General features: G+C 33.0%; 3 protein-coding genes across 5 annotated transcripts; 1 reads left to right on the forward strand and 2 right to left on the reverse strand.

Moving 5' to 3' along the window:
• Positions 1–727: 727 nt before the first annotated feature.
• On the forward strand, positions 728–4,888 carry LOC123904337 (AFG1-like ATPase). 2 transcript variants are annotated; one of them, XM_045954012.1, is made up of 15 exons: positions 728–977; positions 1,264–1,567; positions 1,683–1,762; positions 1,882–1,976; positions 2,081–2,203; positions 2,403–2,472; positions 2,789–2,875; positions 2,972–3,037; positions 3,146–3,238; positions 3,327–3,383; positions 3,483–3,611; positions 3,735–3,825; positions 3,944–4,032; positions 4,216–4,409; positions 4,639–4,888. In XM_045954012.1, exons 2-15 carry the CDS (start codon positions 1,327–1,329, stop codon positions 4,733–4,735), a joined length of 1,512 nt encoding a protein of 503 aa, XP_045809968.1. In that variant the 5' UTR covers positions 728–977; positions 1,264–1,326; the 3' UTR covers positions 4,736–4,888. The 2 variants fall into 2 exon arrangements, with proteins under 2 accessions (XP_045809968.1, XP_045809967.1); XM_045954011.1 differs by having other exon boundaries at positions 767–977; positions 3,483–3,825.
• Positions 4,889–8,333: 3,445 nt separating this feature from the next.
• Positions 8,334–15,488, reverse strand: LOC123904339 (5'-nucleotidase domain-containing protein DDB_G0275467). 2 transcript variants are annotated; one of them, XM_045954015.1, is made up of 14 exons: positions 15,325–15,488; positions 15,182–15,224; positions 14,871–15,032; positions 14,631–14,767; positions 14,384–14,533; positions 13,986–14,087; positions 13,070–13,234; positions 12,750–12,860; positions 11,797–11,894; positions 11,229–11,352; positions 10,948–11,037; positions 10,467–10,511; positions 9,377–9,697; positions 8,334–8,818 (listed from the first exon to the last, which is right to left on the reverse strand). In XM_045954015.1, exons 1-14 carry the CDS (start codon positions 15,388–15,390, stop codon positions 8,789–8,791), a joined length of 1,644 nt encoding a protein of 547 aa, XP_045809971.1. In that variant the 5' UTR covers positions 15,391–15,488; the 3' UTR covers positions 8,334–8,788. The 2 variants fall into 2 exon arrangements, with proteins under 2 accessions (XP_045809971.1, XP_045809972.1); XM_045954016.1 differs by lacking the exon at positions 15,182–15,224 and having other exon boundaries at positions 15,325–15,429.
• Positions 15,489–17,749: 2,261 nt separating this feature from the next.
• LOC123904340 (5'-deoxynucleotidase HDDC2-like) lies at positions 17,750–23,723 on the reverse strand. Its single transcript, XM_045954017.1, has 8 exons — positions 23,415–23,723; positions 21,612–21,736; positions 21,485–21,522; positions 20,537–20,653; positions 20,366–20,445; positions 19,433–19,469; positions 18,595–18,636; positions 17,750–18,158 (listed from the first exon to the last, which is right to left on the reverse strand). Exons 1-8 carry the CDS (start codon positions 23,562–23,564, stop codon positions 18,091–18,093), a joined length of 657 nt encoding a protein of 218 aa, XP_045809973.1. The 5' UTR covers positions 23,565–23,723; the 3' UTR covers positions 17,750–18,090.
• Positions 23,724–23,767: the final 44 nt, after the last annotated feature.

Here is a 23,767-nt window from a genome sequence, read left to right on the forward strand (position 1 = left end):
TATTTGCAAAATAAGTCTGACTATATATGATATATGAGATGACCAATTCATATTTGCAGGTCGAGAAAAAATTGACTTTAGTAATGGCCTCCATAACCCCCCTTACTTAGGCTATACATATGCTATTGATTTGTATATCATCAGTTGAATTTATAATGAGCCGAAATTGATATGTCACTCCGAAGGAAACAAACACTGAACTAAGGCAATTACTAATGTTTTAGTATTAATTTTGCTATTAAAAAAAAAAATAGTGACACAAGTTGTTATTTATTTGTTTTTTATTCATGTATAATTATCTAATATTTATTTTCTAATGAAATTTAATTAACACATTCTATACATTTCCTTACAAATAAATTTAAAATTCTATTAATAAATGTAGAGAATAATTTCAATGCACCAACAATATAAGTATTATAAATTTATACTTATCCGATTAATTTATATGTAAATATTTGTCCTTTAAAATTCCTCCATGTTAGGTAGCCAAATAAATATGTAAATTTCTTTGAATAATGCCAAATATTTTATATAATACATTTGGAATTACCAATGTTATTAGCATCATCAGCATCTTCCCCATCTGGGTGTTTTATTTACACTTTACAGAATATTTTTTTGGTGTTTTATTTACAGAATATATTTTTTTTTGTAACTGTTACGTGGAAGCAAACGTGTGATTTTCCAAGTCAAATATCCATTATTATCCAACATAATATAAAATAATAAATAAAACACATCAAACCCCAAAACTAACATGACAACAATGTTTTAGATCATAAGTCTATAAAGCAATCAAAACTAAACAGAAAAAAAAATAATATAAACAAATACTCTAAAGTTTCATTTGTTTCTCCAAGATCAATTTGTTCCAATTACAATACATGCAAAAATCTCTCTCTGTTCACTCATAATTCACCTTTTCACCAATTCCTCTGTTCTGGGACTCTGTTCTTATCTTATCTCCATTCCAGGTTCTTTTTTAATTATTTTTTTGTTTATTTCTTTCACTTTTTTTTTTGTTCTATTGAAAGAAAGAAAAAAAAGCACCCTTTTTCAGCAACCTTCCTAATATATTGGAACAAATTGGGATTTTAAAATGGCGATTAAAAATGTAATTTTTTTTTTTTCAAATCTATTCATTAATTCAACTGGAACTTAAAGATCAAGTTTTTGTAAAAAAAAAAAATTAATTTTTATTCTTTGTTGTTAAGATGTTTTTCTGATTCAATATAGAGTGATACGTGTTTTTTATTTCAGGGATTCTTGAAAAAAATTGTGGGGTTGTTCTTGTTGTGAGTTTGGAGTGATTGAACATTGAAGATGAGAATCACTGTTTGTTCTCTACGCCAACTGAGACATGTTTTTCAGAGACAACAACGTTGTGTTATGATCAATAATCTTGTTGCAGAAAAACCATGTTATTTTGAAAAGTGTTATCAAATTCATAGTTCAGCTTATAGAATTCTTGATCAAGCTGAGTCAAACATATTCAAGAACCATCCGTTTATTACAACATTCACAAGATCTGCAACAAGTGATGCTTTGAAGATTACAAATAGAGGTTCATCTCTTTTTGAATTTCAATTTTCTTTTTGTACTTGATTTGAGAGAATTTGAATTGAAACTTATATGTTTTCTTATTTCATTTGTATCAAAATTTGTTGTTTCGGTTACAGAAACTAGCGGAAGTGGACCTCTTTTTGAGTATGAACGAAGAATTGCGAATGGTGAATTGGTAGATGGTGATAGTTGCCAGGTAGAATGTGTCTGCATAATTGATAAACGTTGTATGTATGCATCTGTTCATGGTGCTTAATTAACAATTACTAGTAATTACTTCACTTAATCTTCTTTGCCTTTGTTTTGATGAGTTAGGTAGAGACAATAACTGAACTTCAGAGACTCTATGATGAGCTTGTTGAGTCTGCCGATGAATGCCAATTGGATCGCAATTCTGAAAAACCTGTAAGGTATACCTTCTGATATGTATGTTCAAATCATGAAGCTTATGGTTTTCTTTTCTCACATCATGATCAGGCTCCTAGGTTTAATTTATTCTTTGTTTTAATTACAGACACGGATGGTTGTGGTCTCGTCTTTTGTCACATCCTTCTCATTCACCTGTAAAAGGTTTATATCTTTATGGAGGAGTTGGCACTGGTAAAACTATGCTGATGGACCTGTTTTATGATCAATTGTGAGTCTCATGAATTTCTTGTCGATTTCTTAAACTTGTATTATAGGCCATTGAGTTGTTACATTGTTTTTCAAGTCTCAATGTTTAGGGGGAATATTTTGAGGCATTTTCAGAATATTTATGTAGGTGCACTCTTATGAGGGTCAAACCTTGTAATCTAACAAGCTCTATTGCATGCTTGATTTTTTTTCTTCCGCAGGCCCTCTAATTGGAGGAAAAAGAGGATTCATTTTCATGACTTCATGTTGAATGTACACAGCCTATTACAAGTAAGTTAACAAAAACTTTTACTACCTCTCAATACCGTCATTGTTGATAAATGCTCCCACAGATCTATCGTTTTCCAACACACTTAAATTGCAGTTTTCGCAATACTGTCATTGTTGTTAAACAAAACTCCATACTAAACATAGGAATATTCCAATGATTATGTATGCTTTTAGAGTATGAAATTGTTTAAGAATCTTTATATGACATGCTTTGAACATTAATCAATTTTGTTAGAAGTCTCTAGAATGATGTTATCTTTGGAAAAATAGAATAGGAGGAAGCTTATCTTCAATTTCCTGTTGTGTATCCTTGTAGAAGCACAAGGGGCTGTCAGATCCATTGGAAGTTGTCGCAGGAGAGATTTCTGGTGACGCAGTTTTATTATGTCTTGATGAATTCATGGTAAATTTTAAGTATGATATTTGTACGATGATTTCTTTTTGCCATAGATCATGGATACTTTGTTGTCATGGCTTGAGATTTTATGGTCTTTTGTAGGTAACGGATGTTGCTGATGCTTTGATACTAAATCGCCTATTCAGACATCTGTTCAGCAAAGGCATTGTAAGTAATATAACTATGTTGCAGTCTCTATACAACATGATTTTATGCAATCATTACATAATTAATTTCAAAATTCCATTTCTTCCATGTGTTTGAAAACAAGTTTAGATTCTAGTATCCACTTCAAATCGTGCTCCAGATAATCTATACGAAGGTGGACTGCAGAGGGATCTCTTTCTACCCTTCATTGCGACATTGAAGGTACACATAAATGTTTTAATAGTTGGAAGTGGTGTCAAATAGGCTATTGTTTTCGTAATAATTTTCTAGTTTGTGTATGCCGATGTAGGACAGATGCGTTTCACATGAGATTGGTTCATCAACTGACTATCGCAGACTGACTTCGGTATGACAAATTTACTCTTATATCTGTAAATGTATCTAAGAGTTTTTCTTGTGTTGATATTAAATTATGCTTTTTCTTTCCTGCCAATTTTGACCGCAGGGTGGCCAAGGATTCTATTTGGTTGGCAGAGATTTGTCTGTCTTTCTTAAGAAAAAGTTTCAAGAGTTGGTTGGAGAAGGAACAGCTACTCCCCAAGAAGTGGAAGTAGTAATGGGAAGGACACTACAGGTATGTGCTAAAATTTATATTGCAGAGGCACGTACGGAACACATATCAGTGGTTTTTTTTTTACGGTGGAACACATATCACTGTTATTATCAAACTTTAGCTATTTTTTGTTTTCTTCATCAGGTTCCATTGGGAGCTAATGGATGTGCCTATTTTACTTTTGAGGAACTTTGTGACCAACCTCTCGGTGCTGCAGATTATTTTGGATTATTCAGTAAGACATACGTTTCAATGAATTTTTTCATGCATATATATGTTCATTGTTGTGGAAACTTTGTTTCTTTTCTTTCTTTGTCATAATTTTGGTTTACTCAAATATTTGTTTTTCACAGAAAAATTTCATACTTTAGCATTGGAAGGCATCCCAATTTTTGGGCTTAGCAATAAAGCAGCAGCACATAGATTTGTCACTTTGGTTGATGTAAGTCCTTTTCCATATCTTAAATGGTTTACTCGCGTTTAAACTTCGTCTGCTGTTAGTGTGATTAAACCTAGCTATGTAACTCCAGCTCCGTACTGTTTCCTGTGATGTCATCGACTTTTGACTTGAAAAGTCGAAGAATAAGATTAGAATGATGCTTTGTTTTTTATTTTTTTATTACAGGTGATATATGAGAACAAGGCCAGATTATTGTGTTCAGCTGATGGGAGCCCTCTAGATCTCTTTCAAAAAATAGTAACAATATCTGAAGCTAAACAATTGGCACCACGAACCTCTTCGAGGTCGAGGAAAAATGATGAGGCTGACCTTTGCGTTGACAATGAACTAGGGTTCGCAAAAGACCGCACCATTAGTAGGTATGATATATCTCTATTGAAGTGTCTAAGATCATGAACAAACTCTAGAGGTTTAGATGCTACAAGTGCAGTGTAAATTGCCCCATTGTTTGGTTTTTTATTCATGACATAGGAAAAAAATGGATGTTTAGTGACAAAAATTTAAAATGGCACCAACATGAACTAAAAAGCAAGGAAATTTAATTTGTAAAATATTGCAGAAATGATCATGGTTTAAATTTAAATGCAGACTGACAGAAATAAACAGCAAAGAATATTTGGAGCATCATGCTGCCATGTTAGCAGAAAAGAAAGAAAGTGTGGATCAGAATGTGGTTGAAGCTTGAAGATAGGATTCAAAAACATGTAACATTTTGATTTTTACTATTGTTGTACCATATATAGGGAGTGGAAAATGAGGTAAAGTGGTGAATAATGATTGTAACACAAACAATAATTTGAAATAAAAGAAAGGTCCATTTGTAGACCATTAGATTTGACACATGCTCAAAGAGAGAAGTGTGTTAGTTAGTCTCAGATTTTGTGAATAATGTACAATTGAGTGGTTTATACAAATTCAATTCAGAGTTTAGATCTTGCTAACTACTCATTGTTCATTAATGTTTTGCAAATATATATATATATATATATATATATATATATATATATATATATATAGAGGACATATCTTATGAGAATGACATCTTTATATGAGAATATGAGAATGAATTATTAGCCTTTAGATTAAAATGAAGGGTTGAGATTTAAACACTCAAATAACACTCTCCCTTACTCTATTCTCACTCCAACATTCTTTCTCACTTACTCAAAGAACTTTTCATCTTCATTCTTCTCACACTTCCGTCTAGGGGTGGACAACGGGCCGGTTTGGGTCGGTATGGGCTCAAAACCTCAAACCGGCCCAATTCACGGTTGATGAACACTGGCCCATTTCGACCCAAATTCTCATTCGGGTTTAGCGGGTTTCGGATCTACGGGTTTCGGGTCTGGTCGGATAGTTTGGTACGGGTAACATCTCAAACAATAAGCCTTTTTTTTAAGAAAAAAAATCGAAACCGAGCAAAATAAAAATAAAATTGAGAAGATTAAAAACTTGGATTGAAAATATCAGTACCAAAACTTTCAAATTTGTATCATCAACTAACAAAAACATGAAACAATTATGATTTGAGAGCAAAGAAAAGTGAGAAGTATATCTCAAATAATGATATTGAGATACAGAGAGAACATGTTCTCCATCACCTATTATGAAATCCATATTCTCCTTCATGTATGAGAATGAAAAATGAAATAGTGGAATTCATAAAAAAGAAAGAGAGAATATGAAAAAATGGTGGAGGAGGAAGGACAAGTATGGTGAGAATGTGAGATCTAAAAAATGGTTTTCACGAGGGAGAGAGAGAGAGAGAGTGTTAATGGTTTTTAACAAGTGGTTTTGTTTCCACTTTTCAAGGGTCAATTCATTGTTATTTTCAATATAAAAAAAATTACTAATACCTAGTTTGTGTATCTCAAGACAGTTTCTACCACATATTCACAATGAATAAAAGCAAGTTTATACTTTACAGTGGGTTGGTTCGGATACCCATGAGTCAAATAATTAAGTCCGAACCTGACCGTCATAAGTCACATTAACCCGCAATGTTTGACCCGCTGACCCGTTTATCCAGTTGAACCCGACCCAGATCGGTTTTCCTTTTTCGGTTTCAGTGGGCTGGGCCGGTTTTTCGGGCCTTGTCCACCGCTACTTCCGTCACCGATTTCGGCAGCTCGTCTTCTTCCCTTTTGTCGTTGTCGTTGCCGACGTCCTCCGATTAAGCAACGCTCTGCCACCGATTTCTTCCACTCATCTTCTTCCCTCTTGTCGTTTCCGTCGTCCGCCGATTAAGCACATGGTCTCCTCTCCGTCGTTCTCCGACATCAGTAAAGGGTCGTCGTTCTCAGATCTTAGAATCAAATAATAGGAGCCATTTCACTCAAAAAACAAAAATTATGCCTTTTAAGTTTATTTACATTATTTGTGCTAAAAAATAATTGGGGTGAAAAATCACCATTTCACTCCTTCCCAATTTGAAAGAGGTACGGTATTACAGTAAATTGGATCAATGGCAGTGTGAGGAAAGAGAGATTTTGATCCACATAACTCTATTAATTGATTAATTGATTCAAGATCTGATGAAAAGAAAAGAAGAAGATTTCATATCAAATTACTATGCGTTTTTCATCAAACCCTTTATCCAGACTTAATCTTGTCTAATATAAGAGTGAGTTTAATCGAAAAATATTCAACAACAGGCCGGGAAGAGGAGAAGAAATGGTCACCGGAGAGAGAGAGTTAGTCGCGGAGGGAAAAGAAGGAGATATGAACAACCGTATAGGACTTCTGAGAGAGAGAAAGGTTGAATGAAAATGACACATGACATCACTTTTAATCTCAGCCATTATTTTTTAATCTGACGGTTCTTATTCATTCTCATATTCTCACATAACAATATCATTCTCATAATATACATCCTCTATATATATATATATATATATATATATATATATATATATATATATATATATATATATATATATATATATATATTTTTACAAAATATAATATATATACACATCAGCACACACGACTAAATCTATGTCTAACATGCACAAGTGATTTAAGAAGTGCGCCACAAAGACTATTTTTTTATCATTGAATTATAAAGCTCCATCAATTGTAATTGCATACCCTTTGTACCATGTAATTGGAATTGGGTTCGGTGGCAAAAGTGAAAAACTTGATTCCTTTCTCATATTCTGAAGAAATAATGCTCTCAGGATACATTTGAATTTTCATATATATTTTTTTTTAAATGGAATTTCCATATTGAACAAGAATAATTGAATTTCCATAATGCTCTCAGGATAATTGAATTCTACAGACACAAGTTATAGCATGATGCATATCTAGTCTGTATAAGTATATATAAAATGATAATGATAACAAGTGTTTTAGGCATTGTTTAAAAGACTAAGTGACAAATTTTGTATAAATAATGATGGTCTTTGGGTTCTTATTAGGAGGACATTATTGGTCCCAGATGAGTTGAGTTGAGCACATGCAATCCAAGTGGAGGTGAGTAGATGAGCACATACCTTGATTTTGTCGGATTTAGTACTCATTACTTTAAGGCTGTCGGATTTAGTACTACTACTTCACTTCATTTATAGGACTACTAGTACTGCGGGAATGAATTCTCTCAAGTGTGATTTACACTTAAGAGAATAAAATGTAATTTAACACCATCTAAATTCATTTTCTCTAAATTTTTATATGTTTCTCTTTCTTGATCAACGGTAACAAATCACATTTTATTCTCTCAAGTGTAAATTACACCGAGAGAATCCAATTCTCCTAGTACTGTACACGTACCCCTCACTCACTCACTCACTCACACGGGTGTCTGATTAGACAACTTCCACCTTTATTTATTTATTTATTTATTTATTTATTTATTTATTTATTTATTACAGTACTAGACTAGCATCTTTCACAATCCCTTTATTCCCACTCTCACTCACCCTTCTGTTCTCATAAAGTTGACTATAAAGGTTAAAGCCATCCAATTTGGGAAAAGGATTGTCTTCCCGTTTTTTTCCAAGTGTCTTCCGCTAAAAGGAGAAAGAAAATGTGTTTAATATTAAAAAAAAAGGAGAGTGTAATTAATGATAAAGATTCACCACTGCAGAAACTTGGAGAGTTTTCCATGCAGAGAATCCACTCCCCTCCAATTCACCCCCTAGCACAAGTCTCTCAACTCAAAAGAATTAAGTTTTTTTATACAAAAAAAAAATGATTTGGTGGCGTGTTGCCTCAGAAGGTGAAGATATGACCTAGGAAGATGAGGTCGTTGGACCATAACAGTAAGGTTCTAGTTCAAGGAGCGACAAATACATGCTGCCTATTGATAACCATCATTACAAGTTAGTGACATAGTTTTGAATCTCTAAAACCATACATTTCTAAGATTTATAACAATCAATTCTTTATTATACATTCAAAGTCTTAATAATGCAACTCTTCATTTCTTCTAAAAAAATGAAGTTTTGCTGTAATCTCAAAAAAGAACAGCAAAAACTTCTATGAATCATTGATAACATGAAGATATATACACTTTTGTCTGTATAGGCGTTTCACTTTTCTGATTTAATGTGATGCATAAGAGACTATGTTAGCAAATAGAATACAATGGACTGTACGTTACTGCTGCAACAAGTGTCTTCCAGTTGCACCTCACACAGTGAAGTGCACATTTGAATTGCCGCATCATTGTCCTATTAGAAGTTAGAACCAAAAAATTGACACGGAAAAAGTTTGAAGCGATTTAGAGCAGTGTTCATCCAGTTTTGAACAAACTTGATGGAATCTGAAAGAAAAAAAGTGTTAATAAACAATCAATAATTAAAAGAAAGAAAACACAGGAGAAAGGAGGAAATAAGTAACGTTGTTCAAGTGACTAATAAACCCTTTCCATCTTCTGAAGAGAATAACTATCACCCTACTGCAAATGGCAGCTAGTATTTATAAACCTTGAAATGGGATCCATAAGTTGGGAGAACTCGGTTGCCAAGTGGGACATAGTTTTACTCTTGAAAGAAGTTAAAATATGTGATGTGAAAGTTAAATTAAATTTAAAGTAATTGAAATAAATTGGCAATCTACCTTCACTTTGCAACATTCATAACTATATCAAGTCAATACTAAATTACATGGAATGCATTTTGTCAATAAACAAAGTTAAGAGACAACTATACACCTCCACGAATTCATGATTCTCAAGAAGGAAGCTGAATTTTACAAACAGTAAACTCAAAATCGGGAAGCATGGGATGACAAGAAGTGGATTTTTATTTTAAATTTTTTGAAGAGGAAAAACACCTATAGTTTAGTGACAAATAATATTCTTGAAGAAGACATGTATTACCTTCACATGATGAGGCATAATCTTGACATCAAATGGAACATGAAGCCATGCTTCAGGTGAATGAAGAAGAAAATTCTCTGGCTTACTGGTATAAACATCTGCATACTGATGAATGTTATAAGCAAAAGCAGATTCTTGTCCTGTGCTAGTGAGGAATGTTGCTCCAAAAGATTCATTAAACATCATCTTCATCTTCATGCGTGCTTTTTGTCTTTCCTCATTAAGTTCTTCCAGAAGTGATTTGCAAGCTGCAGTTCTCACACTATTAGCTGTTGTCGCATGCAACTTACCAAGTAGCTCCTGTATTATGTGAAACTTTGCCTGCATTGTTCAACAGGATATAAGGCATAAAATGTGACAGCTTCAAGACATCTCTACAAAAGTAATTACACCATTAAAGTGTTAATTATATACCAAAAATAGGGAATAAGGACATTTCTATAGAAACTATAAAAATGGTTCATTTACACCTTTTTTCAACAACATTAAATGTATACTGTGAATCTAATATTTTTTGTATTACAAATACTGTTAATTCAATATATATACCCATTTACAATACAAATGCCAACTTATCAATATATATACCCCATGTATAACATTAAGGTTTAAAATGGACTTATAAATCGTTGACATATCACTTTTCATGCCATAACTTCTTTTTTGGGGTGTAAACTCCACATGCAACTGCGGAGACTAATCCCTCGAGTCTTGTGGGACCCAAATGGGCCGTAAAATCTAATGCCATAACTTATTTAAAGTATGAGAAAAACAATAACTATGTCTCGGTGCTCACTAAGAAATGGCAACAAACAACTAGATGCTCATTTTACTCTCAGAAAATAATAGTGTCCTCTACTAATTGAAAAACCTTTGTATGCAAGTTAAATATCATCAATTCCCATGAACTATTATTACCAAATTTACTCCTGAATCTATAGCTCCTCAAGATCATTAACATAATCATAGAGGCATTAGTTGGCCAGTCTTCAGTACAACAACTTACCAAAAGTTATACGAAATCATTAAAGTAAATGTGGAAGTGAAATTGCAAGGAAATAGTCTGAGGAAGGATAATCTTTAAGGATACCTGCTCAGTGCGGTATGTATCTTCATTTTGCTTTTGTATTTCATTCTGCATTGTTGAAGAAATATATACATAAAAATATGTTAATGTTTCAGATTCAGGTGTTGACTACAACAACAGCTCTACGTGCATCAGTACCTCAAGAAAAAACACTCATCAAACATAATTTAACTTCTTAAATGAAATTCCTGAACATAACTATCTTAATCATTTAGCAACTGCATAACCAACAGGAGCTTTGGAGATTCTTATTACAGTCACCATTTTAACAATTGCATGTGTCTAGGACAGCAAAAATTCAAGTCGTGGGATTACGTTCTAGCAAATGAAAGATAAATCTGTCTATAACAGACCTACAATAGATCCTACCCTTCTTCGGACTGACCATGTAAAATGTCTAAACATGCATATACTTGAAGACAAGACAGACAATGATTATCACGATAAAAAATCTACATGAAAATGGATTAAATAGCATGCATACCTCTAATTCATGAATGATTGCGGCTGTGCGCCAGCCTGCCTTTGAGGGTCCTCTCAAGTCGCTGAAAAGATGATCTCCAAAATATATCACCTAATAAAAAATGTGAGTTTTAGCATTCTGTGGTCTCTGTATGAAATAAACTTAAAAGTCATATTATGAATTTGCTTTGCAATTAAAACTATTGTAAAATTGAAGTAAATAGAAATATTATGAAGTGTGATGCAAAAAAAAAAGAAGGAATATTATGAAGTATTGGTTATAAAACATTAAATAAAGCATACCTCTGGGCCTTTCCACTTGGTTATTTGGAGAAAAGATTTGAGGCATCCATGATAGTAAACTTTATCTGGAAGAAATTTATCAACCTTGGTAAAAGTTAAAACGTCCTTCTGTGCATCATAACAACTGCACAAAATAGCCAATGATATCAGGACCTTTCCAAATAATTCAAGATTTATGAATGCAAAATCAAATGTCAAAGAGATGAGAAAATAAATAAATACTAAGGAACACAATGTTTAGCAAAAGAAAATGATTCATACTAGCTTCATTTCAGGATAACAAGAATTTGCAACCTGCCATACACACTAAGCTCAATTGCTTTTAGCGTCAAAATTTATTCACTTTTTATTGCATGCTTCATTTCCCATTAATTACTATAATTTTAAAAAGAGTAACATCCAAATGATCTTGTGCTGAAAACAGTTCTATACTTTTCAAAATAATAAAATATACGAGTATAGCACATTGTGAATCAAATTATACTTGCTAAAATAAAGCAGAACAAGAAGACATATGTTAGAAAATATAAACAAGCATCAAATCACATGGGATGTATTGGATACACACCGGAACGGATGCTCGGATGTATAAAACTTTGGTTTATTGGCCTGTGCAATCACAACATCAAATAGTTCTGTCCAAGAGTCTCTGCAATCCATAGAATCCTAATAAAAAAAAATTGAAGAGTTTACTCAAGGAAATTATGGCCTGATACGAAAAGGGAAAAACAATTAACAAAAGATTAAAAGTTACATTTAAAACCAAGTGCCGAACTTCCAACCAAACAATTAAAAGAGACGTGACCTATAAAGCATGGAGATTGACACGGACACTGGATATGACACGTGCTTACGTCCTAAATTTCACACGAAATATTTATTACATAAAATTAAATATGAGCATCGATTATAAAATATCTAAATTGAGAACCAAGATGACCACCAAGACAGAATGAAGATGAAGAAGACCATAACAAATGAAATAGGAGACCAGAAAAGGGAAACTGGAAAGAAAAATGAAGATCGGAGAAAATTAAATCGTGTTCAAAAGGTAGACATGAAAACTTTCCAAATGACCAACTAAAATATTATTGCATTTCTTTGAGAAAAATAATTGTCTATAAAAAAAATATGTGTCCATCTCTCTAGTTGTGTTCGAGGAGTGTACAAGAAGTGTGTCGAAGGGAAGAACAAAAATAGTTTTTGGGGATACTTGCCTGAGGTGTCATACATGTGACGTTCGGGTGTCATACAGGTACGTGTACAATGCGTGTTGGACATGTGGACACTCCTAAACCCAGAAGTGTCGGTGCTCCACAACAGGACATGACTATCAAGTGTTAGTGTTAACCATCTAAATGATGTGTAGTTCACATAACTCCAGTATGTAGCTGTCAGGCTATGGTTTGATGAAATTTAACCTCCTCATTAATTAAAAACAAGAGGGAAAGATACTAAAAGGAAAATTTTACTCCAAAATCAGAATATGATTATAAGTGAACTACATATGTTATCAGATACCTCTAACATAAAACGCATCCCACCATCGACAAAGTAATAAGGAGAATTAGTCAACAAGAAAAGCTTTTTTCCCTTCTCCTTTAGCATCTTGAGAAAACATAAAATCTTTCCCTGAAATATTCACAAACAAGTAAATAACAACTACAGACTCTCAACCAGAGAATAAATTGACACAAAAATATAATATTTAACTAAATTAAGATATTAGATCCTGAAATTGATTTTTTTGAACATATTGTATACCACTTATTGCAGAATATGTTGAACGCGAGCACATTCATTAGCAGTTAATGGAAATGCATGAAATGTTTTCAACTTACATTTTTCATCAAGTATTTATGTGGATCAGAAAGAATTCCTCTGTGAACTAGGCCACTTCGGTGGACATGATCAATTGCACGGATAACATCTTCATAAATGTAGGAAGCATCAAATTCTAGTTTAGCATCCACGAAGTACTGCACTATATCAGCAAGGAGGCATGCCTACCAAGTAACACTAAACAATTAGCTCTCAACCTAAACTTTATTGGCAAAATGAGAATTCATAAGTTAATAGGCTATAGAAGAATTGGAAAATTAAATTGGCAGCATAATTTTAACTTTTAAGAGAATTTTCATATTTTGAAGAGATTAACACTGCGTTCCTCTAATATAGACATGGTCCAAATATGAACTTTTAGTTTCATAGGCTGTAACTAGTTTTTAGGATCATGTAAGGTGTTTTTCTTTCCTTCAAAATAAGCACATATGCACGGGCCTTAAAAGGAACAAATTATATCGAATTCTAGATAATTTTATGTTCACTTTACATTTTACTCCCTCCGGTCCTATATATAAGAAACATTTCACTTTTTAGGTTCATTATAAAATTTATGTATTTGGACTATATTATTGTTTACATACATTAATTCTAGAATGAATCTAAAAAGTCAAATGTTTCTTATATATAGGACCGGAGGAAGTATATATAAACACTGCTCTTCATTAACAGATGTCAATGGACAGATGTCTAACTGTGCTCCACATCCTATGTCCATTTCTTCTGGTATACTGGACTTAAAGGGGAGAGTACTTTTGGTTGAAAATTGAAGGTGCTAAAGCCAATCATTAGTCTGAATAGTTTTGTGATACACTCAGTAGAGTGATAATCTTGTAAGACATGAGAAGATAAATTAAAGACTCATTGCATAAAAGTTCGCAAAGACAAAGCTTCAATACTCCACAGCGAACATACCTCACTAAAGCAAAAGAAATCCATCAAACAAACCAGTGATCGAGCTTGATCACGACCAATGTGTCGCGTGCCATATACATCGCGTATTTCGCTTTGGCTCAGCTGTAAAATTTGGAATAGATAAATTATGCAAAATTCATTTTACATATTAGTTTCTGCTGGAGCAAGCAAACTGTGCATAAAGACATAGAACCAACAACACACAATGTTTCAATTCAAGTAATCTATAGGTGCACCACGTATTGTATAAAACTCCAACACAGTTATAATTGTGCATGAATTAATATGGACACAGTACATAAAAAAATAAAATAAAAATTCAAAATAACAACTGAAGCTAATATGGCGCTGCATATAAATAAAGTGTGTAATGAAATAAAAGAAACAATGCTCAATACCCTGCGTCTACCAAAGTAGCATCCGTCGGGCTCAATTGAACCAAAGAAATCCAGCTTCATGAGGCACCCTTTTGACTTATCATAGTATAGACCTCTAATAGGGAAAGATGGATCGTATTTAAAACTCATGCAAATGTACGGATACCTAAGCTGAAAGAAGCAACAAGAAGAGTAAGGAAAGAAATCAAAATTGGAAGAAAAACAAACAGCAAGAGTGAGTTAGAAGAAATTGTAATCAGAAAGAAACCTCGTTAACCATAAACTCTTTGGCAAGGTCATATATCAAAGTCTGCAAATCTGCAGAGTAATGTGCCAATGTGTAATCGTAATCGAAACCATAAACTTGCAATCGGTCCAATCTCAAGTTCTTATTCACATATATGCCTAATCCAATACAAGAAAAAGAAAGACATTAATCAACATTCACAAACAAATCATTCAGGCACGCACGCACTCACATTCAATTGAAGAAATAACGGAAACTAACCTTTAGGATTCATTTTAGGCATTTCTTTGAGTGTATGAGGAATCTTGAGAAAACTTTGTTTAGCAGCTTCGAATTGGTGACGAAGCGCGACAATCTCTTCATCTTGAGGTTGCAATACACACTGTTCAGGTGATTCAAAACCACCACAGCTTCCAAAAAACCCTAAAATCATAGAATAATCAAGTTCAGTGAATTCCCGCGGAATTGATATTTATTGTTGTTATTCACAGAAGAAAATAAACAAACACGTAGAGAGCATTGTTATTAGAATTCAAAAATAAATAATAATGAAAATGATGATTAGAAAAAACCTTGTTGTTGTTGAAATACAGAAGAGGATAGAATCGTTGTGGTCTGAGATAGAGAAAAATAGAATAATGAATAACAAATTGAGGCATAGAAGAAGATGAAGAATTAGAGGTGTGAGAAAAGAGATAAAGAAGAGAGTTCGTACTTGAATGGAAGAACGGAGAGAGCGAAGAAGGGTGCGAGAAGCAATGTGATGAAGAACGAATGCCATTTTCGTGGAACTTGAAACAAAGGATTCAAAATCAACAAGACGAGTTTTGTTTTGTTTTGTTATGGAGCACTTTAATACAGCACCCCATATGTACAGTTGGTATTATTTCAACAACGTGGATTAGATTACAGTATTAATTAACGGTAATTAATTAATTGAAACTGATTTTTTTTTTTTAACTATGATATTGGTAGAAGTTTTTATCGCCGTTTGATATGATTAGTCTCCGTTGAAAAACATGTAAGATACAAAAGGTTGATTCTCCTCTTCCAACTAAAATTTCTTCATACACATACATACGATATTCCATTCCGGCCCTCAGTAGCTCTTCGCTCGAGTTAGAAATTGAATTCTTGTCCACATACTAAGAGCATCTACATTGGAGAAATCCAATTTTGGGTACCTAAGTGGGTCCCGTGTCTACACATCACTCATTTATAATTTTTTAATAATAGTATCTAATAAGCACTCAATCTCTCTAACTCATCACCTCTTAAAAAATTCTAAACATGTCCCACAAATAACTTCACATCTCATCAATAACTCTACATCTTTATAAATGGGTTCCGCAAATTCTATTAGGTAGTATGAGGGAGAGTGCTTATTTGAGAAGTGGTACCTATTTGGTACTAAAATGTGTTGTGCTCCAATGATATTACCTAATAAGTATCATGAGTACCTAATATGTACTACACCATTGGAGATGATCTAAGACTTTTACCACTTTTTTTTTTTTACAAAGACTTTTACCACTTGAATTAATTCATTGTTGGTAATCCTAAAGAAGTGATTACGTCCGGTATGTCCCTCCTTCTTCCCAACATTTTTCTCCAGAATAAAATAAATATCATATGCACCCACAGTATAAATTAAATAATTTTACTCTAATGAACATTTTGTATTTCGTCAAATCATAAGATATTTTAAATGGCCAACTTTGGCCAAAATTTGCTTGCTCATATTAATCTTAAAGAAATATAAGTTATAAATTTGTTTTAGGTTGATAATTTTTTTTTAGTACATAGATGAAATAGTAAGTCATTGAAAACTTAACATATACAAAATGGAGGGTCATAATTCGAACTCCAACCTAACAATTTTAGCATTTTTTAGGTTGATAATTCTATTAGTCTAAGATTAATTTTAGGTATATAATCATGTAAGTTATTCTAATGTTTGAACATTGGCAGCAATTTTAAAAATAACTAATTATTCTTTATAAAAAAATGATTGAAGTTAAATGGTCAATGAATTTCTTTTAAGGACAAATCGTTCAGAAGAATTTATTTTTAGAATACTCAGTTGGACTTTACTTTTTCCGTCCAACAAAAAATTGGATTGCCGATCTTTTATTGAAAAAAACTAGAAGGTTGATACACTATTTCATTTTTTTCACTATCAAGAAACTACTACTTTATTTTGTTAGATTAGTTAAGAGACTAAAAAAAAGTCCTGGGATTGGTTAGCTCAATTGATTTGAGTTAAGGGTTAAAGAAATTAAAATATCGGACTTTACGTCCCGGTAAAAGAGAGAAAAAAAACACTAATTATTAACTTTTTACTATTTTTAAAAACAATGATGTATACTATAATATACATACAATTACATGTATAAAAAAAAAATACATACAATTACATCCAACTAGAAAACACAGTATATTCAAATTTGAAATGAGGCAAAAAAAAACTACTTTTAAACTTTTATCTAAATCTGCTCTTTAAATATATTTTCTTTGCTAAAAATTATATTTATTTATTCAAGTTGATACTTGATAGAATACATAGAAAACAACACAAATGCAAGCGTTGCTAAAACCTAAAATAATGAATTTATAAACAAACTCACAAGACTCGAGTTAATAACATAAAATGTTGAAATGTCTATAAATATGATAAGATCAAAGTGACTTGAAATACTAAAGCCTCTAAATATGTAACATTGACGCTTGAATTATTGATTGAATATGTAATAAATCAAAGTTGATATGACAATCTAATTGCATCAAGACGACGAACAAATGCTCCACTCAAATAGTGAAACCAGGGAAAAACATGAAAGAATGACACTTATTTAAAAGCAGAGAAATAAAATAAAACTGGATTTAGAGACCAAGAGCGTCGTGCCTAAACTAAGGCTTACCTTGATTCTAGCCAAAGGTTCAGGTTCTTTTGTAATTGAACTTGGCTCCGCAGAGATAGGGGTACTAGGGGTACTGAGTACTTTTAAGGGAAGTGCATAATAGTAAGTGTTGATCAAACATTCAAGGTCAAAATACGACCAAAATAAATCTACAAGCACAACAAAAGTTATCAAAACCTACTTCCCTTGGAAGTAAAATCAACATGCATGCAACTCATCTTTTTCAAGTTAATACTTTTTCCAGTCGGAAAATAAAAGTTCTTTACCTTTGGTCCTTTCATATCAATGAGGTCTAATGAATACCAAACAAAGTTAAATGTATATTAATACAAGATAATCCAGCTAAATCATTTCCTCAATGTTGCTTCATGCAAGATAATCCAGCTAAATCATTTACTTAATGTTGCTTCATGCACACCTACTATTGGGGATTTGTACAGCTTACAGTTAACATATCTCCACCACCTAAGATTCTCACCCATGCTACAGTAACCAATTGAGATCAAGACTTTTAAGGGAAATCCATAAACTCCCGAGTTGAATTAGAAGGACAGGGGAATTTAGGTATTATTCCTTCTGGATACAATCTCCGATGCCCAAGCTTTGCCAATTTCAGTTTGGAACTTCCCTGCAAAACATCAAATTTCACGCAATCAGTTCTTCCATTTTTCAATTTTTACAATTATTTTTAATGTTTCTCTTGAAAATTATTTCTAGAACCCTGTTATCAACAGACAAAAATCATCTGATCAATTCTCTTTGATCAGCCATCATCAGATTTATGATTTTTTTATATGCTTTTATGTGCCACAAAAATCATCTGATCAATTCTTCAAATCAAGTAAATTATATTTGACATTCTATCTCACGATAGGAACACCAGATAGGTACTATTAAGGCTAATCAACCATTCTATCTCGGTATAAAATACACGAACATGTGTATGAAAATCTATGTTGTTCTGATTAATGATTACAAGTCCACACTTTATCTTTTAAAGTAGTCAGATCCTTAAGCAATTGTAAGTTATCATAAGAATAAAAGATAATGCGGAAAAATCATACCAGCAGTTGACTGGAAAAATTCATCCAAATCCTTCTCTTGCTCTGCACAAAGCCATGAGAGAACAAGTTTCAGAACATAAAGATCTAGACCAAATAGACATCACATAGAAATAAATCTATAACGAAGATGGAAATCACCAGCATACCCATTCATTCCAATTTGTACTCCTTTAAGTCTCAATTATAAACAAAAAGAATTCATATTTGGCAGTTTAAAATATAAGCAAATCTAAAGTAATTTCACATAATCTAATGGTGTCACTTCTAAAACACACTTGAATTAATATTAGATTTGCTTTGCATGTCCTAATGGAGTATACCTTTTATTCCCATGGGAATTGTTTGAAGAATAACATTACTTCTTTTGTTTGTTTATTACATTAATTTTTTTTGCAGTATCATACAAATATAAATCATTAAACTATGCATTTATCGTGTACCAGCAGAATGCCAAACATTTGCAAAATGTTCTAGTTAGGTTTTATAATGCTAAGAAGCTAATGGAAGACAAAGCAGTTCTATCGAATGAAATAACATGACACCAAGCTACCTATAAAACAGTTCAAAGCCGTTAATCATCATCAATGTCACTATTGTAATATGATTTATCACTAATGGTAGCCTATAGATAACAAACAAGGAAACTCCGAGGTAATTAAAATATTAGTTATAATTGCCAAAAGTTTAAAATGTCCTAAGTTCAAAGATTATACATTAATCTTGAAGATGATTAATGTTCAAAGATTGACAAAATATTCAAATGGTTTGACAAGGCCTGTATACTATTGTAATAAATTGAAAAGATGTAAGAAACGGTAAAATTCAAGAATCCCCTCACCATCTTCATATTCCAGGGCTTGAAGTATCATTTCAACCTGTATGTAACAGAAATTATCATAGAATCAGTGTAACAAGCGGTTTATGTGACAAGAATTCAAGGTACTTTAGCTCCAGACCAAAATGTTGGATAATCATTATCAAACAAATTTAATCTGTGCAGTAGAGTATTGACAATAACCTAGCTACTTGTTACTATGGTTTCTTCCTTCTAGTCTAAAATTTAAATATGCAACGGCCCAAATGCAACCTGTTGGATTTTTTTTTTCTACACAACCTATCACGTTATCATGATTTAAAAGCCAAAGGATGGACAAAAAGGGAAAGCAATGTTGGATCAGGCATCATCATCACATATTATACCATCTTCCCTCTTCTCATTAAGATATTTAGCCTTATGAATCAGAAACATTAACCTGCATAAATCTCTTGACAAAGCTAAAGAAAATGCCATGAAGCTACAAAAGTCAAAAGGTAGGATGATCCTAGTTCACTTGGTTGAGACATTTGCTTGCATGTTACCAATTTAATGCCCCTTGATAGAACATCCCTTTCCACCCTTCATCTCCCTAGGCCCTCGAGTTGAAATCCCTCAGAACATTTTTCAATGGATGATACTATTTCTCTAACTTAATAAATTTAGGAGGAACGGAAAAACAAGACGTATTAACTTTATACTCTAAAGTTAATGATCTAATCCAATGATCTTTTTTATAAACAGTGTAACTCTCTTCAACAAATGAAAAACTTCAGCTTCCATTCATTTTCCTCCAAAATCCTCCATCCAACCAAACATCCTCTAGGGCACCACTCTAATGTCAAGGCCTCCCATAGGCCCTAGCAAGGTGTGCCGATATAGCATCCAAACCACCAGTCAAAAGGTAAAGCTCGGAAGTGAACCACTGAAAGACAGATTAGGCAAAAAGCCACAAACCTTGTCAAGATCTTTGACAAATTTCGCTTCTGGGGAAGAATTTGCTTCGTACTCCATCCACAACTCAGTTATTTCATTTCCTTCAGTATGAAAATTCAATTAAAACCAAGATATGTGAGTTTTCTCAATTCGCACATTAATAAACTCATTGACAGAGTGACAAGGAAGCACCTCTCGATCCTTCTCCTACTCCAATTATTTTGCACATGTAATCAACCGCTGCTTGTTCTCGTTCACTCTTTTCTGCTTTTGAAATTCCATCAAGGGGGGTTATGTCCCCAATCAATGCTATTAAACAAAACACCAAAGTAAGGACATCAATTTATATCTCCAAGGAAGAAGCATGGATGAGAAATATGACGATAACACAATACTTTCATGCAAAATCTTATGCCAATTTGAAAGCCTGAAAATTGCATTTTTAACAAAAACAAAATAGGGATAAGAAAGTATTGTAATTTTGAACGCATCAAATCAACGCCCAGCATTATGTTGATAGGAGTATGTAAATTCTCCTAGATTCTGTTGCTTAACATTGGACACTGTAGTGTTCTTAGAGCTTTCTGTATTTAGTATTTACCCGTCAGTTATGCCAGCTAGGCATAACTGACAGTTAGTAGTTGAGTTTTACTTAATTTCTGTTAGAGTTAGTTAATCAGAACTGTTAGCATCTAGAAGATTCGGTATTATACATATTGTCAATTATACTTTGTGAAGCTCGAACAAATATTAATCAAATTCAGTTTCACTTAAAGTCTCCTGATTCCTGAAACTTCATAATATGTTATTCAAATTCTTCCATGTGGACTTTTCTAGTCTGTTAGGCATTTGTCAATTTCTCACCAGAAACAGAAAAATGGCTGGGAGAAATGTGTGTACGCTGGTTTCTACTTTCTTTGCCAATTTACACCATAAGTATCTACCGTTGTCAAGTTTACCATTTAAACTCGCCCTTATATTCAGTCAGTCTCTTCCAGATTTCATTGATTTACATTCCAACAAACTCCCCTGACAGACTTCATCTTAACTTGTCTTGCATATTATTCACGAATGATACTTAAAAAATACATAGCAACTTTTACCAGACATAGTCAAATTAAACAGAGAAAAGCAGCATACCTTCTGCAATATCATGAACAATAGTCATTTTGATGCACCTGAAAATTAACACACAAACAAATTACAGGAAACCTACACCCTAATTTGGCTGTTATCAAGAAAGAAAAGAAAAGGAAAGTGGATTAACTTGTTTCGATCTAGACCAGGGACATCTGGTGCAATCAGAGCCATCAAACTCATTCGATACATATGATCAGCTATAGATTCTGGATTCTTGACGTCTCTTCTCACCCATCCTGATCTCTTTGTTGTCTATTTCATACCAATCACACACAGCATTCAAACAAACAAGTTAAAGAGAAACAAATTAAAAGCAGAAAAGGAAATCGGAAATCGAAGTAGCACAATCGCGATCGATCTTCATAAGGCTCGTGTATCGGTAACCTAATAAAATTATCCAAACAAGTTAAAGAGGTACAGAAATCGAAAAATCAAAGTAGCAAAATCACGACCGATCTTCATTAAAATCATGTATGGCTAACCTAATGAACTATATTACATACCGAAACCATTTTAGTAAGCAAAATTAAATGATTATCAGCGCAACATTCAATTTTGAACAGACAACTATTAAGATTTGTTTCTTGAATTGATCCAGCATTTATGAGAAACTAAGGAGCATATTATAAACCTAATTTATGGAAATGTAGCTTGAGGAGGTGACAGATGGTGAGGAAATCGATGGCAGAGTAAAGAGAAGGGGAAGAGTTGGGAACAGCTGGAGAAGAAGGCAGGGGAGTGGTGTTGGTGTCGCCGGTGACAGCCGATACGGCGATGATGATGAAGGTGCATTTGTGTCATTTATATATTTTTAGTTTTTTTTAGGTAAAATTACACTCGTGGTCTTTTATATTGGTCTCAAATGCTCGGACTTTTAAGTTTCATCATGTTTGCAACATTAGCTTTTTAAATAGTTTTTGTTAAAAAACTGCACCTGTGGCAAGTAATGTCTTATGTGGATTAAAACATAGATGACTCACTAAGACATCAAACTCGTCCCATTCCTTGTAATTCTTATTGCTCTCCTTGATCACCTTCATCATCTTCGTTAAAAATGACATCTAACAAACAAAACAAAACAACTGATTTGGCAAAAACGTTAAGAAAAACTCAATTATAGTCGCGGAATTTTTGTTCGTTTTTATCTCTATTATCTGTTACTAATTTTGATCTAAGACCGGGGAAATGTGGTGCAATTAAAGGCATCAAACTCATTCCATACATATGATCATTGATCAGTTATAGATTCTGGATTCTTCATACCAATCACACACAGCATTAAAACAAGTTAAAGAGCAACAAATGAAGACCAGAAAAATAAATTGAAAATCAAAGTAGCACAATCGCGACCGGTTCTTCATTAGGCTCGTGTATCGCTAGCTTAATACAAATATCCAAACAAGTTAAAAAAAGCTACAAATTAAAGCAGAAAAATAAATTGGAAAATCGAAGTAGCACAATGCAATTAATCTTCATTAGGATCCTGTATCGCTAACCTAATAAAACTATATTTCATACTGAAGCCGTTTTTTAGTAAGTAAAATTAAATGATCATCAGCAACGGAAAACTATTGTGATTCGCTTCTTGAATTGATCCAGCATTTAAACAAGTTAAACAGCAATAAATTAAGAGCAGAAAAAGAAATCAAAAATTGAAGTAGCACAATCGCGATCAGTGTATCGCTTAATAAAAGCAGAAAAAGAAATTGAAGTAACACAGTGCGATTGATCTTCATCTTCATTAGGATCGTGTATCGCTAACCTAATAAAACTATATTTCATACTGAATCCGTTTTAGTGAGTAAAATTAAATGATCATAAGCGTAACATTCAATTTGAACAGAAAACTAATGTGATTCGTTTCTTGAATTGATCCAGCATTTATGAGAAACTAAGGAGTAGATTATAAACCTAATTTATGGAAACGTACCTTGAGGTGGTGACAGACAGTGAGGAAATCGATAGTAGAGTAAGGAGAAGGGGAAGCGTTGGGAACAGGCGGAGAAGAAGGCGGTGGAGTGGTGTTAGTATCGCCGGTGACAGCCGGTGACGGCGATGATGATGAAGGTGCAGTTGCCATGCGATAAATCTGAGTGACAATCGGTGTGGAAGTAGCAATGGAGTTGAATTAACACCGAACAATGTAGAGGAAATAAAACGCATTAACTACTCCATCCCGTCTTATTATAAAGAAGTGTTAGTTAGGAACTTTAGTGCATGTTTGGTTCTATTTTTAGATGAGCTAAAATTGATTTTTAGAGACGGATGATCGATTTTAACATG

The sequence above is a fragment of the Trifolium pratense genome, linkage group LG2 (assembly GCF_020283565.1).
Source record: "Trifolium pratense cultivar HEN17-A07 linkage group LG2, ARS_RC_1.1, whole genome shotgun sequence".
NCBI lineage: Eukaryota > Viridiplantae > Streptophyta > Magnoliopsida > Fabales > Fabaceae > Trifolium > Trifolium pratense.